Source organism: Hemiscyllium ocellatum, chromosome 42 (genome assembly GCF_020745735.1).
Source record: "Hemiscyllium ocellatum isolate sHemOce1 chromosome 42, sHemOce1.pat.X.cur, whole genome shotgun sequence".
NCBI classification, from domain to species: Eukaryota; Metazoa; Chordata; class Chondrichthyes; order Orectolobiformes; family Hemiscylliidae; genus Hemiscyllium; species Hemiscyllium ocellatum.
Genome location: NC_083442.1, coordinates 20,512,244 through 20,529,285, shown reverse-complemented (window position 1 = coordinate 20,529,285; position 17,042 = coordinate 20,512,244). Strand labels below are relative to the sequence as shown.

General features: G+C 43.1%; 1 protein-coding gene across 1 annotated transcript in view; it reads right to left on the bottom strand.

Annotated features, from left to right (window-relative positions):
- LOC132834808 (RNA-binding protein with multiple splicing 2) overlaps positions 1–17,042 on the bottom strand; it is a 113,174-nt gene that overhangs the window by 29,272 nt on the left and 66,860 nt on the right. Inside the window, exons 4-5 of the mRNA XM_060853856.1 lie at positions 10,659–10,721; positions 4,649–4,799 (exon numbers count right to left, since the gene is read on the bottom strand). Of these exons, the coding sequence (XP_060709839.1) occupies positions 4,649–4,799; positions 10,659–10,721 (214 nt within the window). The remainder of the gene's footprint in view (positions 1–4,648; positions 4,800–10,658; positions 10,722–17,042) is intronic.

Genomic DNA, 17,042 nt, shown 5'->3' with positions numbered 1-17,042 from the left:
CCCATCAGATGTCTATGAAATGCTGCAATTGTACCAGCCTCCACCACTTCCTCTGGCAGCTCATGCCATACACGTACCACTTGTGTTTGAAAAGTTACAGTTTAGGTCCCCTTTTTAATCTTTCCCCTCTCACCCTCAACTCTTTAGCTCTGGACTCTCCCACCCCAGGGCAGAGACCTGTCTATTCACCCTATTCATGCCCCTCATTATTTTATAAACTATGGTCACCCTTCAATCTCAGACACTGCAGGGAAAACAGCCCCAGCCTATTCTCTCCCTTTTGCTCAAATCCTCCAAGCCTGGACCACTGTAGCCTCAAAAACCAAAAGGCAGCCTGGACAAGACCTTTCTTCCTGTTCAACATTTCATTCAAAGCAAAAGCATGTGTGTGTCATTGCCAAACTGATTAAAACAATAGACGAATTTTGAGTTCCGTAGGACTAGACTCAGAAATATTAACTTTAACTTTCTCTCTCCATTGATGCTGCCAAACCTGCTGAGTTTTTACAGCAATTTTTGTTTCCACAGATCATTCATTTTTCTGTTCATCTGTTAGAAAAGCTGAAGTATTTCTGAACATTTCCTATTCCAGACTAGAAACATTTAAAAATCAGTTCATTGGAGTAATGTTACTCAAAACTGGCTTAACACAATGGGGATTTTGCGGATTTAAAAAAAACAGCAGGTAAATTTGCGCTTCATAACTAAGTCAGCATCAATTCAGAGTTTATGAAGCACAATCTTGGTGTCAGGTGTCTTCATTAACTGCAACAGGTGGGAGACACTGGAATATCAGGTTTGCAAATATTAAGTGTGCCAACATAGTGCTAACCGGCTGTTAGCGTGCCAGTTTAAAAAGTAGTTCCTTGGTTTGCAATTTCCTACATGCCAATAGCTCACCTAAAATGTCAGGAATTGTTGTCGAGCGTGTGCAACCAAAAAAATACAAGTGGTTTTTGTTCAGGAGTCAGGACCTGGATTGTTTGATGCATGTCAAGATCAGTCATATAGAATCACTGATCCTTACAGTGCAAAGAGGCCATTTCACTCATCAAGTCTGCACTGACCCTTCAAAGAGCTCCCCTACCCAACACAGCCTGTGACCCAATCCTTGTAACCCTGTATTTTCTCATGGCTAGCCCACCTAACCTGCTTATCTTTGGACACTATGGGCAATTTGGAATTGCCGATCCACCTAATCTGCACTTATTCAGATTGTGGGAAGAAACCGGAGCACCCAAAGGAAACCCATGCAGACAGAGGAACAATGTCTGTGTGGAGTTTGCAGAGTCACCAGAGGGTGGAATGGAACCCAGGTCCCTGGCACCAAGAGGCTGCAGTGCTAGCCACTGTGCTGCCAAAGTCTGGGGCTTGATACAATTTTGATGAACAAGCCAAATTTGGGACTGGTTCCTCGGCAGAATAGCAATCGGGCCCCCCCATCACAAAATGGTTGGGGGTGCCAGTCTCAGACGTGGCTCCTCCAGAAAGAGGTCCTCAGTCTTAATGGCCTAAAGGCTCTTCAGAAGGGCAGCTGTGTCAATGGACAGCTATAGCTGGGACTACGATGGGTTTCCTGGCTTGATCAAGTATTACAGACCATCACCGGAAGGATGGCCAACACACCATTCTATAATTGGGTATGTTGAGACTGACGGAGATTGGTCATGGTCTAATGGAATGGCAGAATACACTGGAGGAATACTCCTCTCTTCACAGGGACTGCATTTGTTGCCACTGAAACTGCAGGAATGGCCTCAGGTCACCGCCAACGCTACAGTCTTGCGTAATGGCTTCACCCTTTAAAAAAAAACTTCAATCACACAGCCCAAAGTGAATCCATTGATCAAGCACCCGTGTAAGGCAGCCCTAGGTGTCTCACCCACTGAGTCACTGACAGTCCAAATGCCCCTGTCAAGGGTCAGGCTGTGGGGGATGTGGTCAGGGTTTTGGTGGGGGGGGGGGGGGGGGGGGCAGCAAGGCAGAGAGTCAGCAACTTGCCTGCTCTACATTGAGATCTAGTACAATATGGGTGCAAAATAAGTCACATTAACTGCACTGCCTTGATGTTCAAGTGCATCGGCAATTATGCGTTGCCTCGGAAATCCAATACAAAGCAAAACTTGCTGCTTTATAATCAGGATTAATAGCCTATTGAAGAACCCAAATCAAAAGAGGGTGACGAAGTTGGTCTTTGATTCCCTCCCAGCACTTCTAAAAATCAGACTGTTGACTCAGTCGAGACTGCATTTGACTTCATGATCGGAGTACAATCCAAACATTCTAAACAAATGCAAAATAGAATCCACATTTGAGGGGCGATGGGGAGGAATGTGTTTTCCTATCAGGGATGCTGATTACCTCAAATCTAGGAAGTACAAGAGCAATCACATTAGGCCTGGGGGAAGGAAAGAGAGCTCTTCCTGTTTGATGGATCACGAGTCAGGTGACACTGCAGGTCATGAATGCTGACAATTATGGCCACCACAAAATGTGACTCCACTGGAACACTTCCCTCACAGACAGTGGACCAGTTCCAGGATGATTAGTGCCTGATTCTTTAGCAGACAGTAGAAATGTATAAAGTTATCCATATAAAGTGCAAAGTTGGATTTTTTATTGATAGGTTAAAAACTCTTCAATTTTAACATCAGTCTTGCTGCTTTAATCTAATGAGCAATTAGACACTGGCTCAAAAGAAAGCGCAGAACTGCTGGAAGCACCCAAGATCGCCAGTTAGCAATAATCCACATACCAAGAGGCTCTGGGATTGAAGTGCTGTTTGCATAGTTAAAAACATCCTCTCCATGAGAAGTATTTTTCAGACAAAAAAAAATGCAAGCCTTTGGTCCTAATCACTTCAGAAAATCAAGTTGGTCGGGCACTTGGCACCGTGTACGATTCTCCCCCGTCATACTGTCAACATTGTCTGGGTTCAGCAGTACTTTGGACAAGATACGAGGGAATTGGTGACTAACGGCATGCTTTCTGGCAGAGGCTTGGGAAATAAATCATTATTGCATGTGATGATAGCAGTACAGTTTGCCATTCCTGTAATATGGACCATAAAATTAATGCTTCAACTATCCAAGAAACAATCAAATATAGAGAGAGTGTGTGCATGCTGCTAGTACTGAATGTTTGAGGTATAGTAGGTTTGCAGATGACACCAAAACTGGAGGTGCAGAGGACAGCAAAGGAGGCTACCTCGAAATGCAACTGAATCTTGATCAGATGGGCCAATGGGCAGGGGAGTGGCAGATGGAGTTTAATTTAGATAAATGTATTTTAGGAAGGCAAAACAGGGTAGGACTTATACACTTCGTGGTAAAGGTCCTGGGGAGTGCTGTCAAATAAAGACTTGGAGTGCAGGTTCATAATCCCTTGAAAAGTAGAGTCACAGGCAATCAAGGTAGCGAAGACTGCATTTGGCAAACTTGCCTTTCTTGATCAGTGCATCGAGTATAGGAGCTGGGAGGTCATGTTGCAGCTGAACAGGACATTAGTTAGGCCACTGTTGGAATACTGCGTTCAATACTGGTCTCCCTGCTATGGGAAAGATGTTGTGAAACTTGAAAGGGGGCAGAAAAGATTTAAGGGTGCTGCCAGTGTTGGAGCGTTTGAACCATGGAGGGGGGACAAATAGGCTGGGGCTATTTCCCTGGAATGCTGGAAGTTGAGGGGTGACCTTATAGAGGTTTATAAAATCATGAGGGGCACAGATAGGGTGAATAGGCAAGGTCTTCTTGCCCAGGGTAGGGGGGCCCAAAGCTAGATAGCATAGGTTTAAGGGGGGGTAAAAGATTTTAAAAAAAGGACCTAAGGGACAATCTTCATGCAGAGGGTGGTGCACGTATGGAATGGGCTGCCAGAGGATTTGGTAGAGGCTGGTACAATTACAGCATTTAAAAGGCATCTGGATGGGTATATGAATAGGAAGGGATGAGGGGAGATATGCTGGCAAATAGGACTAGATCAGTTTAGAATATCTGGCTGGCAAAGAGGTGTTGGACCAACAGGTCTGTTTCCAAACCGTACATTTAAGCGACATGGAATGAACAGGAATAATGCCTAAAAACGACATGCGCTGTAACAAAGAGGCTTCCATTCAAGGACTGGTTTGAGTTGGTCACTTGACCACTTGGAAGTTTCAACACTTCAAGCTATTCTAGAGAGGGTATAGAGTGTTCGAGCAGAGTGTGCCACCTTCAGACAGAAGAGAGGTTTTGGCGAGGGTGAGGTGGGTGGGCTACGTGGGAATAGGGGTTGGAGGAGGGAGTTTTAAACTGATAGAGCACCCAGTCCACCACAACAGAAGCCCACCTCTCAGCCACATGTGGGGTGGTACTGACGGGCCTTGGAGAAATCCGTGATCAGCATCCCATCCTAGCGGCTGGAGGAAGCGTGGTGGAGGGACACAGCAGTGGGGACCTAAAAAAGGGTGGAAACAAAGATGAACGCTCCTTAAAATTTCCCTGCTATGATACAAATATCGATGCAACGCATTACTCCAATCAATGCCACACAAGTTGCTCTCTGTAATGCTGGAAGCAGTCCTCATGGTTTATGTCCTTGTTAAGATCAATGTAAGTATTTCAAAACAGCCTGAAGAGTTACCTTGAGGCAAGAATCAAAACGATGTACTTACAGGGATCCCGTGCTATGAAGTGTGCTCCCAAGGCAGGGTGCATATTTGTGGGGTTAGGTGTAGCCATCAGTTTGCTTTTGGCCATCTTCGTGTTTGCCTTTGCAAATTCCAGCCGGAGAGTTTGAGGATTTTCGGGATCAAATCGAATGCCCTACAGGAAAGGGAACAAGCACAGCGTCTCAAATCATCAACTTCATTAAACCTCCAAACCCAATAGCAACTTTGAACTTTTGGAGTTTGACAGTTCAAATCTATAATGTGGGGGTGCCAGTGTTGGACTGGGGTGGATCAAGTCAGAAGTCACAGGTTATAGTTAGGCAAGTTTATTTGAAATCTCAGGTTTCCAGAGCTGTGCACCTTCACCTGGTGAAGGAACTGCACTCCAAAAGCTTGAGAATGCAAATCCACATCAGGAGTTGTAAAATTAGACACGTGCGTATCAAAGACAAAAGGATTTCCCTCCAAGATCACATATTACCATAGAACATTCTTTTTCTCTAAAAAGAGAGAAATTACCCACATTTCAGACAGCACATTCTAAAAAGGTATTAAAACAGGAGGTTAAATAGATAAACTAGATTATGAGGAGGATTAGGAAGTTATGTACCACATTTGGTTTGGAGCTGAACCTCAAACCAGTGGGATATGCCAACTGAAGGCCAGTTTTATCAATATCAATACAAGGGAGGGCCCACTCCATTTATACCAATGGCAGAGTTGCATTAAGCTAAACCAATTTGCAACTGAGCACATTTTTAAAAAGCTTCTCAAGATGTCAATCAAAAGCATCCAAAATGGACTATTCCTACAACTTAGGCGATATTCTCAAGTCAACATTCTGTAAAATAAACAGAAATGGACAGAGCAAATTCAATTAAAACTTGTAATTCAAGCAAGCAAATTATCACCCTCTTGAAACAATGAGAGTCTGGTCAAAGAATTGCCTTTACCACCTAAAATACTCTACAGGTTGAGATTGTAGATCCTAATAGAACAGGATGCTGGCTAAATTCCTTGCTTGTCGAGCCTTTCCTGGAGAAATGATTGAGACACTGATGGTTGCAAGCAGTTTGTTCTTCATCCCCTTTGTGCCTGGAGGCATTCAAATCAGATGTGAAGATATCAAGATGACCCATAATGCTGGTGGCATGAGATCAGAGATCACTTCTGATCCAAGTCAAAATATCGTAGCAGTGTGCGCATGCAGCCTTATAACATTGTGGTGGGCAGAGACATACCAAGAAAAACTGATTTGAGGGGATGCCCAAAATGACGGCACACTGAAAAATGATTTGCTAGATGCATGTTGCACTAAACCCTTCACAGCTGACTGACTGCTTTGGGATTAGCGCAGAGAAAAGCAGCTCAAACAACCTACAGCTCTGGAGTTCCAGGAAAGTTGGCCACAAGAACGATGCACACGATTCCTTTTTATTAGCCTTTAGTTTCCATCCAGAGGTCAAAAATCAAAACAAACGCTGCATTCCAGTGAAGCACTCAAGAGAGAGGGGGAGGTTGGAATAGCAACCTGATATAGGTCAGGAGCCAAAGTAACAGGTTGATTCTTAGCAAATTGGCAATTGTATTCAGAAAGCCTCTGGCCGACATAATATCCAGATGTGCTCAGTAAACAAACAGGTACTCCTTCCTAAGGAAGTTAGAAAATGATTATATTGACGATTGTAATGCTACTTGAAAGCTGCGCACAAACAGACTTAAAAAGTTTGAGAGTTGTGTTGTGTTGACAACTCCCACTTTGCATCGAATCCAATGGCAGAAGCTAAATGTACATTGAACAGTAACAAATAGAACACTGGCACAGCGCTCAGTGGTTAACACTGCTGCTAGGGACCTGGGTTCGATTCCAGCCCTCAGGCGACTACTTGTGTAGAGTTTGCATATTCTGTGTCTGCATGGGTTTCCTCTCTCAATCTAAAGATGTGGCCAGGTGTTGGCCATGCTAAATTGCATGGAGTGGTCAGGGATGTGTAAGCTAGGTGCATTAGTCAGGGGTAAGCACAGACAAGTAGGGGAGTGGGTCTGATGGGATACTGAGGGTCAGTGTGGACTTGTTGGGTAAATGGCCTATTTCCATACTGACGGGATTCAATGAACATTGCTTCTCATTTGAATTTCCCACTTAGCCACACTGTTACATTGGTAATCCTTGTTCAGTTGTCAGACTACATTTGCTTAGTGCGAAGTGTTTCACAAGAGTCCCCATCAATGCCCACTTCTGTAGCAACAAGGAGTCTTGAGAATAGATTACAACATTCTGAAAACACCACCAGTAGACCCCACGCACAACGGAGTTGTCTACCCATGGGGCAAATGAAAATGGTGGTGGGTCATGATCAAACGAGAGGTTCACCTACACTAAAAGCTGGACAAAAGATACAGTCAAGAAAAATTCTGCGTTGCCACAATTTAAAAATCAAGGGAAATCTATTTTTAAATAAAACACTCTAGGACAAGATAAGAAGTCTGTCAATATCTGTGGGGAAAGAAAATGGAGAGGCTAAGACTCTTCTCTGGAAAGGTCCAGGAGAAATTGAAACAGATGGAGGATTCCCAGAGCAAGAGACAAAGTGGGTGGTAAAGGACACAGATGTAAAATAGGTGCAAATGCTAGGACATGGAAAAGGAGAAAATGTATGACCCTGCTCTCAGCAGAGCAGAAAGTCAAACAGGATAGCCAGGGTGAGAGTTCCAATGGAATATCAGAGGGAACGTTCGGAAGTTAAACTCCGTATTGATTTCTGTAAAATGCCAAGGCAAAAATGGCAAGCAGCTCATACCAAGGATAGAGGCTAGATGTCAGTGATATGTTCAGACTCTGCCACAATTTAGCACGCAAGAACCGGAGCACTTTGTGCTTCATATTCTTTTTTAAAATGGGCCATAGGTTAACAGGTCCGAATCACTGACAATATCTGAAATGTTACTTCCTTCATTCAAAATCTGACCTGGTAGTTACGTAAAACACTTAACACAACAAAACATTCCAAGTTATGACAGGAGCAGAGAAGGATGGAACTGGCCATGTCTATTATCAGTGTCTCTCCACATTAACAAGATCAAAAGTCAATGTAAAGGGAATTGTGCTTTGTTCATTCCTGAGAAGGGAGGCGTGGGAAGCAATAAATCAGCTTGCAAGTTTAACTAAGGGCAATGCCATTCCATTTCTAAAAAAGGGACTTGTACAATAATTGGCTTGGAGGAGCACCCAAAAGTACCTCTGGACCTGAAAGCAAACTGCACAGATTTTTGAACTGGTAACAAAGAGGATTGAGGTGGTCAGAGCAGTGGATGTGATCTACATGGACTTCAGTAAGACATTTAAACAAGGTTCCCCTTGGGAGACTGGTTAGCAAGGTTAGGTCACATGGAATGGAGGGAGAACTGGCCACTTGGATACAGAACTGGCTTGAAAGGAGGTGGTGGTGGTGGTGGAGGGTTGCTTTTCAGATTAGAGCCCTGTGACCAGCAGTATATTCAACAAAGAAGATTACTTCAGAGTACAACAGGATCTTAATTAGATGGGCCAATGGGCTGAGGAGTGGCAGATGGAGTTGAATTTAGGTAAATGGTGAGGTGCTGCATTTTGCAAAGGCAAATCAAGGTGGGATTTATGCACATGAGTAAGGTCCTAGGGACAGTTGCTGAATAGATACCTTGGAGTGCAGGCTCACAGCTCCTTAAAGTGGACTAGCAGATAGGATAGCGAAGGAGTAGTTTGGGATGCTTGTCTTTATTGGTCAGTGCATCGAGTACAGGAGTGGAGGGGTCATGTTGCAGCTGTACAGGACATTGGTTAGGCCACTTTTGGAATACTGTGTGCAATTCTGGTCTCCCTCCTATTGGAGATACTGTGAAACTTGAAAAGCGTTCAGAAAAGATTTAAGGGTGTTGCAGGGTTGGAGGGTCTGAGCTACAGGGAGAGGCTGAACAGGCTGGAATATCAGAGGCAGAGGGATGGCCTTAGAGGTTTATAAAATCACAAGGGGTGTGGAAAGAGTTAACATACAAGGTCTTTGCCCCCAGGTTGTGGGAGTCCCAACCTAGAGGGCATAGGTTTAAGGTGAAAGGGAAAAGATTTAAGGAACCCAGAAGAAGCAACTTTTTCACACAGAGGGTGGTGTGCGTATGGAATGAGGTACGCAAAGGATATTTAAAAAGGCATCTCAATGGGGACATGAATGAGGGGGAGGGGGGGCTTCAAGGGATATGGCCCAAATGCTGGCAAATGGGACTAGGTTAATTTAGGATATCTGGTCACATGGTCAAGTTGGACTAAAGGGTCTGTTTCTATACTGTACCTCTATGAATCTGTGTGCTGCCTGCCTTGCTGCAGAGGAAGATAAGTGAGTCTATCAGGTGATTTCCAGGATCCAGGAGGGCAGAGATGAGAATATGGGACATGGGAGCAAGACCAATAAAATGCTACAATAAGAATCGCCCAGGTCTTTAAGCCTAAAAGCTCACAGTTGAGAACAAATGGCAACTACTGCTTGAAATAAAGGAACATTAGGACTCAAACAAGGTGTCTCAAAACTCCCAGATCAAAAAAAAGAATATCACAGTCTGGATACAGAGGAGATTTACTAGAAGTGGTACCAGATATGAAGAACTTCTGTCAATGTGGGAAAAAAAAATGATAGAAGTTGAAATCACTCATTAGAATGGTAGGTGTTCAAAAAGGTTACAAAGAATTTGGATAGCAAGAGTACAAGCGGTTTCCAGTGCATTGGATGGTAGCCCAGATGAATATAAAATTTAAAGAATCAGAAATGACCAAATGAGAGAGAGAAAGAAAAAGATTAATGCTGCAAGTCAGGAACAGATCGCCTAAAAAAGGATCAAAACAGATGATTCAATAAAAGAAAATTGGATCAATATTTGTTGGGATTTGGGCTTTGTAAAAAGGATAAGAGAATGACTAATCTGAGGACTTGTCCATTAGTCTCTTGCGCTGTACGATCTTCCCGCAAAGATTCTCATATCAGCTAGTTATTTCGAGGTGCAAACACAGCAGTTACATTTTCAACAAATGACATTTACTGGGGAGATTGTTCCAGGGAAGTTACAGGGAAATTCAGCAACAGTCTACGCTGCAATCTAATCACCACACGAATCCTGGCCAGCAGCCAGGAAGGCCTGGAGGAAGTCATCCTTCAACTTCCACTGCCAATACGTCAGCCTCAGTCAAAAGACTAATGGGAGCAGGGGCCGAACACGACAATCTGCTCAGTTCAACACCTGCTAGATCCTCAGAGGCTACACCAAGTCCCTGGGCAACAGCAATTAGGTTCGCACTGGCCAGACTGGATCACAACAAAAACTGAACATTTACACTGAAGGGACTTATAGGAAGCAGACAGGAGAGTGGAGTTCAGACCAGGAGAAGATTAGCGACGATGTTAAATGAGGGAGTGGGCTCGAGAGTCTGAAGTGCCTACTCCCGCTTCCAATTCCTACGTAAATATCATAACAGTACACTGCAACCTTGATTATCCAGTGAAATTTCAAGATCCGAATGTTTGGCTAAACTATGTTATCCGACATTTGATTATCTGGAATTCGATTAACTGATCGAAACACTGCCCACCCGTGTCCTTCAAATAATCGGGATTCCTCTGTATGCCCTTAAGGAGTTGTACAAATATGGTCAAAGCCAGGGTTCAAGCCCCACCCCTTCATGAGTGTTAGGACATCAAGACGCTGATTGAAACAACAAAAAAAGTGTGGGAAGAAAGGAGATGAGATGGGCTGAATGGCCTGCATCTGCAGCAACATCTTATAGCAGAAGATTTTAACAAAAACCTCAAGACATTCTAATAAACACTGGAGGGAAGTTACCGTTTTACTTCTTGTGGGAAGCCAGGCAAATTAATTTGTTTGCCAGCAGTACACCAAAAATGGAAAGCAAGAAATACATTAGTCTTTTCCTTCTTGAATTGTGAATGTACCCATTAAAATGGGATGCAGTCACACACTGTACAGTACTTACATTTAATGCATTCTTCGCTGCTTCTGCTCCCACTCTGCTGTCAAATGTAACAAAGCCAACTGGCTGGAAAAAAAAGAGGGGAAACAAAGTGCGTCAGGTAACTTATGCTGGAAATTTAAAATGCAAGTTACATGCAGATTAGTTGAGTGTTAAACGGCTTCTAGTTTTCAGTGAGTTGAAATCAAAAGTCTAGTTATATAGTCTATATGTTAGTTATAACCTGGTTTTCACATGGAACTGCAAAACCTGAAGACTAAAGTCAACTCTTTGCCAGGTAGGTGCAATAATAGAGGTTTGAAGTCCCATCTGTCAAAGCTACATTTATTTAAAACCAGAAGTTGCAAGTAAAATAGGTTTTCCAAGTAATTTTAGGAAGTGAAATTGCAATTTGTGCAGCCTCGCCCTGCTTACATACAATTATTCTTCCCACTCCCTCACCCTCCAGCTTTCGCCAAAGAACAGAAACGCTGAAGGAGACTGAAGGGAAACACTCGATGGCGGAAATGAGGAAATGAGAAAGAGAGAGTCTGCATCTGCAGAGAGGGAGATATTTAAACACTGATATCCCAGGTCACTCACCCAAAGTACCCTCCACAGATACTATGGGACTAGAGAGAATCTGCAATGTGCCCCATTCACATTCAGTGGAGTACATTAAGCTGTACTGTTTGTGCATGTCAATGAAGATTTTCAAACCATTATATTTCTATAAGAAAGTACCTAAAAAGGGGTAACCGACAAATGAAATAATCAGGGTAGAGGGATCTTTAAGACTATTCCTGGGAGAAGTTAGCTCCCAGTTGCAAGCAGTTATCTGCTAAGCTTCATTTCACCACTCAAGCAAGTCTAAAAATTTCTCAAGTCATTCATGTAACTAGCTATTAAATACTATGCAATAAACAGTTTAAAACAGATCATGTCTCTTCTCTATGTAACATCAATAACGCAGACCAGGAACAACAATTTATTGCAGGGAATTTATCCAAATCATCTATGCGTGTTTGTCCATCAGAAAGTGTAGCAGCTTAGTAACAGGAAACCACAGGTTGACAGCAGCCTAATCTAGGTATAGGCAGGCTTCAACTGGAAAAATTATCCCAACAAACAGCTAACAAGTCAACTCCAGTTCACATCTTTGTCAGACCAAATGACTTTCATCTTATCTTGCTCCCCCCAAAACTGGAGAAGTTAGTCCAGAATCATTACTTAAATTTGATGTATTATTGTCATGTACCTAAGTGAAAAGGTGCGCAGTACAAACAATTAATACCAAAAGATCATAGGATGATTGAACAGTGCAAGGAAAACGATACTGTTTTCCATCCCATCTACAGGATTATTTCATTGATCCACATGGGATGGAGAAAAGTGTAAAAAAAAGGCTCCGCCAGTTTAAGAGCTTTGCACATGGTTAGGATCTCAGGAATTAATGCCCTAACACCACCCAGAACAGAAGAATCCATAGAGACATAAAACCAAAAAGATCACGGAGTTAAGGCAAGTCCTTTTAATATCTCCTGAAGTGAACAAATGTTCTTTAAGACAGGACAAACACCAGTTTGCTCAGTGGCCATTCACTTGTTCCAATTATTTGGCAAAATGAATCAAAACTTGACCGAAGTGAAGGCTTCCCAAACTTCCTATGTACAGCACTATAGGCATACCACATAATGGTATGCCATTATGTGGTATGCCTATAGGTATATGTAAAGGTCACTAAGTCAGCAGCTCAGTGACCTTTACAGAGCAAGGCTTGAACATCCGGCTGAATTTAAGTAGAAGGGAAGACCATGACTTGACCCCTAGGACCCAGTGGACAGTCTCCTGCTGACAGGCTGAAGGCCTTGTTCAAACCATCCAGGAGCTCACACGGGTCAGCTCTTCCATTTTGATCAAACTCCCATTCCTTTTTCTAGGTGTGGGAGTGTGTGTAGGTACCCAAAGCTCAGATATGTGGCGTTAAACTTTACTGTCAATAATATTCAGGATTAGGAAAACAGCATGTCAAAAATGACATCAATCCCTGCTGCCTGTTCTACTGGCAGTGACTCTTTCCCTATTGACTGTATTGTCAGCTGATCGCTCAAGCCCAGGAGATGCAAACCAAGCAAACACGCTCAGTCAGAATGCTACTGCCTTTGGTCAGCATTTTAGCTCCGCTCCAATCCCAGAAGCAGATAAAACTACTCACAGATCCTTCACTCCATCAGTTCAGTTGCTATCACAACCGTATTTGACTGGTTCTAAGATAGTCCACACCTTGGTATAACAGAAGGATTAATGCAGGTTAATTTTTTTAAACAAGATGGCTCCAACTAACTTGCAAGAGGTTCGTGACCCTCTGAAGAGCAGGGGTTCCCACACCAACTGGTCAATCTGCCTTCCTCAACTTCAAGAACCTTTATTCATGTTTACCAAAACAACAGCATGTGGCTACAATGTCAATCCATGTCATGGTTTTAGAAGTAGTTCAGAACTTGAATGCAATTTTAAGCAGGATCTGTGCCCATTTCCCCAGTTTCTGTCCACTGTCTACAAGGCCCAAGTCAAGAGTATGACAGAATACTCCCCCTATTTGCCTGAATGAGTGCAGCTCCTACAAAACAATATGCTCAATTCCATCCACAACAAAGCAGCCCAATTGATTGGCACCCCATTTATCAACACATTTGGTATCACGTCAACTCTCCTCCCACTTCGCCAAGGACATGCACATCCTGGGTCACCTCCACTACTAAATCCTAGCCACCTAATGCCTGGAGGAAGAACGCCTCATCTTGGTCTTAGGACCATCCAACTGGACAGCAATAGATTTCACTAGTTTCCTCATCTCACCTCCTGCCACCTCATCCTAGATCTAACCCTCCAACTCAGCACCGCTATCTTGAACTGCCCTGTATCTTCCTTCCCACCTATCCATTCCACCCTCAGCTTTGACCCATGACATCAACCCCCAGCTGCATCCACCTATCCCCATCCATTTATCCCATCCACATTCCTGAAGGGCTTACGCCTGATTCGGCAACTCTCCTGCTCCTTGGATGCTGCCTGACCAGCTATGCCTTTCCAGTGCCATACATTCAATCTCCGGCTCTTCAGTGTCTGCAGACCTTACTTTCTCCCACCCCATCTATCACCACTGACAGTGGTGATAGTGTACATCATTTGCAAGCTGCCCTGTAGCAACTCAAAGCTCCTTCAACATCACCTGCCAAACCAGTAACCACTACCACCTCAGAGGACAAGGGCAACTGATGGTTAGCTACACCACCTGCAAACTCCCTTCCAAACAACTCACCATTGTGATGTGGAACTATACGATCACTCCATTATCATTGGGGCAAAATCCTGGAACTCCCTTCAGCTTTGGGGATACACAGGACATGGACTTCAGTGTTTCAAGGTGGCTCACCATGATCAATGGTAACCAGGGATGGAGAAAAGCAGAAGAACTGCAGATGTCCATTATCTGAAACCAAAAGCAAAATGCTGGAGGAACTGCAATCTGGCAGCATCTCTGGGAAAGAGAATGATGAGTCTAGCAACCTCATCAGAATTTGGATCACTGAACTCTTAATTCTCTAGGTGATAAACGCTCAACCACTGAAACTGCTCAGTAAATAAAAACGTTAATATGAAATCTAGTTTGACTTGTTCAACAAGACTTACACGCTGGGATACATCAATCTTGGACAGAAGTCCCAACATGAGGTTTATGGTCTTGTTCACAAGACCATTAGGAGGTAAGTGTAGAAAGACAGCAATAGGCTGGATAGAGAACTGAAGATGAAATTATGAGGCAAACTAGCACACAGAAGATCAGAACTTCAGTAGATATCAGAAGTTTATAGATTTGAATGAGGGAAACATTGACAGCCAGGCCAGGCAGTAAACGTAGACTCACAAAGATAGGGTGATGGCAGAGTCAGACAGTGAGAGACAGACAGAACTGTGACAATACAAAGGTTCACATTGTGATCTCTATCCCCCACTATTGCAATAAGTGCCATTAGAAGACTTTCAAAAGACAAGAGTCAAGAACCAGTTTATATAGAGGTAAAGTAGCAAATAAATCATTGAGGGCAGATGGAAGCAAGAGGAGAAACTCAACCCCAGGTATTTGCTGATGCTGGGAGCACCCCACTTTCAGTTCTGCACCTATCTACAATTTAGATCCAATGACAAGGCATAAGCCAGGAGTGTAATGGAATACTCCACATTTGTCTGGATGGGTCAGCACCAACATTACCAGCTCCATATCATCCAAACGCAAAGTCTGATTGACACCATACCCACTACCATCCCCATCCTCCAACCAGATGCTCAGTGGCAGCATTGTGTACACCATCAACGCAGTTCTTGGTTTGCTTGTGATTTTAAGTGGACTTTACTAAGCTCCGACTTTAGTGTATGTTCTGTCCCTGTCCAACCTCCCACCCCACCCACAAACTTTTAGTCCAAAAATGTTACAAGTTGGAATCCTAAGGTCAAAATGAGGCTTACAGCCAAATAGTGCTAGCTGAATACAAACAAAAACAAGCATAAAACAAAACAAAAAAACTCCATGGGACATGGGCATTGCTGTTTAGACCACCATTTCTTGTCCATCCCTAATAATCCTCACAAAGTGAGGTGGTGAGCCTGCCTTAACCGAAGGCCCTTCATTAGGGACCCCATATTGCTATTAAGAGGGATTTCCTAAACTCTGACCGAGATACTAAAGGGCCAATATTGCTGCACCAAAATCAGGACGGTGTGCAGCTTGCAGGCAAATCTACAGTTTCTCTTTCATGGTGGTCGGGGGAAATCTGTTTATTTCCCAATTTTGCAATGTTAGATTCTAGCTATACTTGACCAGCTTACTAGCCCCATTAGCTCTCGAGCGTAAGTCAACATTTCATTTGGGCATAACAAGGCTTTGGGGACCATGGGCTCAACCATATTTGGCCTGAAAATCAAACACTACCTAGAGAGACGGACTGAAGACAAATCATCCAAACCCCACACGGCTCAAAATATTTACAAAGGCTTCAACCTCACCTTTTGCACTTGTAGTGGGCTGGACAGTAAGATGAAGTTAATGACCCTTTGGGTCTGGTGTTTCCAAAAGTATCCATCACCGCTCGCAATTACAGAGCTCTAGTTTGATCTGCTGGTTGGGCACTCATCCAATTAGTCTTCCTGCACTTTTTTCAAATCTTCCTTTACACCAATTAAAACAATTTTATGGAGATGAACAATTGTCAATGTTACTGCCAAATTCCATATTTCCAAAATAGTTATGCAGACAGTGACATGATCCACGCAATCTTGCGGATCAACATTTCCCACTCTGAATAATTAGACATTTTTTATAGCCATCTAGCTCCCCAAACTAAATTTGGTTATGTTCAGTTGAGGGCTTACTTTTAGATACATGGTCAGGGCAAGCCAGGTCTTAAAGATATCTTGAAAGTTTAGGAGATTTCACCAAAAGAAAGGGATTTCACATGACCAGATGAAGGATTCAAACCTGGAAAATTAGATGAAATAGAAAAACATCCTACCACTTGTGAGAACTAGTTGTCTTAGTGTCCAATATCTTAAAAAGTGATAGCAAATGAATATTATTTTGCCCTTTTCATTTTGGAGAGAGGTTGTAAGGCAGAGACAAAGCTGTCTGAGTAAAGAAATTAAAAACCCCCAAAGCTTCTCTAATTTGGAAGCAGCCTGGGTTGGGCCAGCTCTCACACCCAGGCTTTCTAGTTTAAAAACACTTTTTTAGGTTAAGATTCAAACAGAAGATTTTGGGGTCTCAAAGATTTGGAAGCTTCAGCGAGTGTTTCCTAACTGCTGTGCTCTCGGAATGATTTTTCCCTCCTGAATTGGAAAACTGAGAAAACCTGCGTCAGAGTTTGACTTTACCCCAAGGGGAGTGTTTATGGGATGTTACTGTATTGGAACAGCTAATTAGTAACAGGTACTGTACTATTCTGTTTAGTTTTCCAATAGCTAGTTATTCTAAATTCTTTTGTTTTGGTTGCATTTTAACTACAGTGTTTACGTAAATTGTGTTTGCTTACATCAAGTTTGACCAGTCGCATCACATCACATCAGGATCAGGGCACTTCACATTTCCCTTTAAGGTAACATTGGGTCTAGGCTACCGTAAAATATATTGAGGGGGTTTGGTCCCGAGCATCTATGGATCAAATCAGGTTTTTATTTCTTAGTTCTTCTACTGGCTTTCTATTTAGGCAGAATTTATCCTACCGCCCAACTTTGCTGTAGAAACACCCACAGGCCATCAAGAGCTTTACAAATAATTAAACACTGCTTCTTCACTCCTCTTAATAACGTCCCTTTCTGCAGACAAGGATTTCTATTAATACCACCATCCCCTTT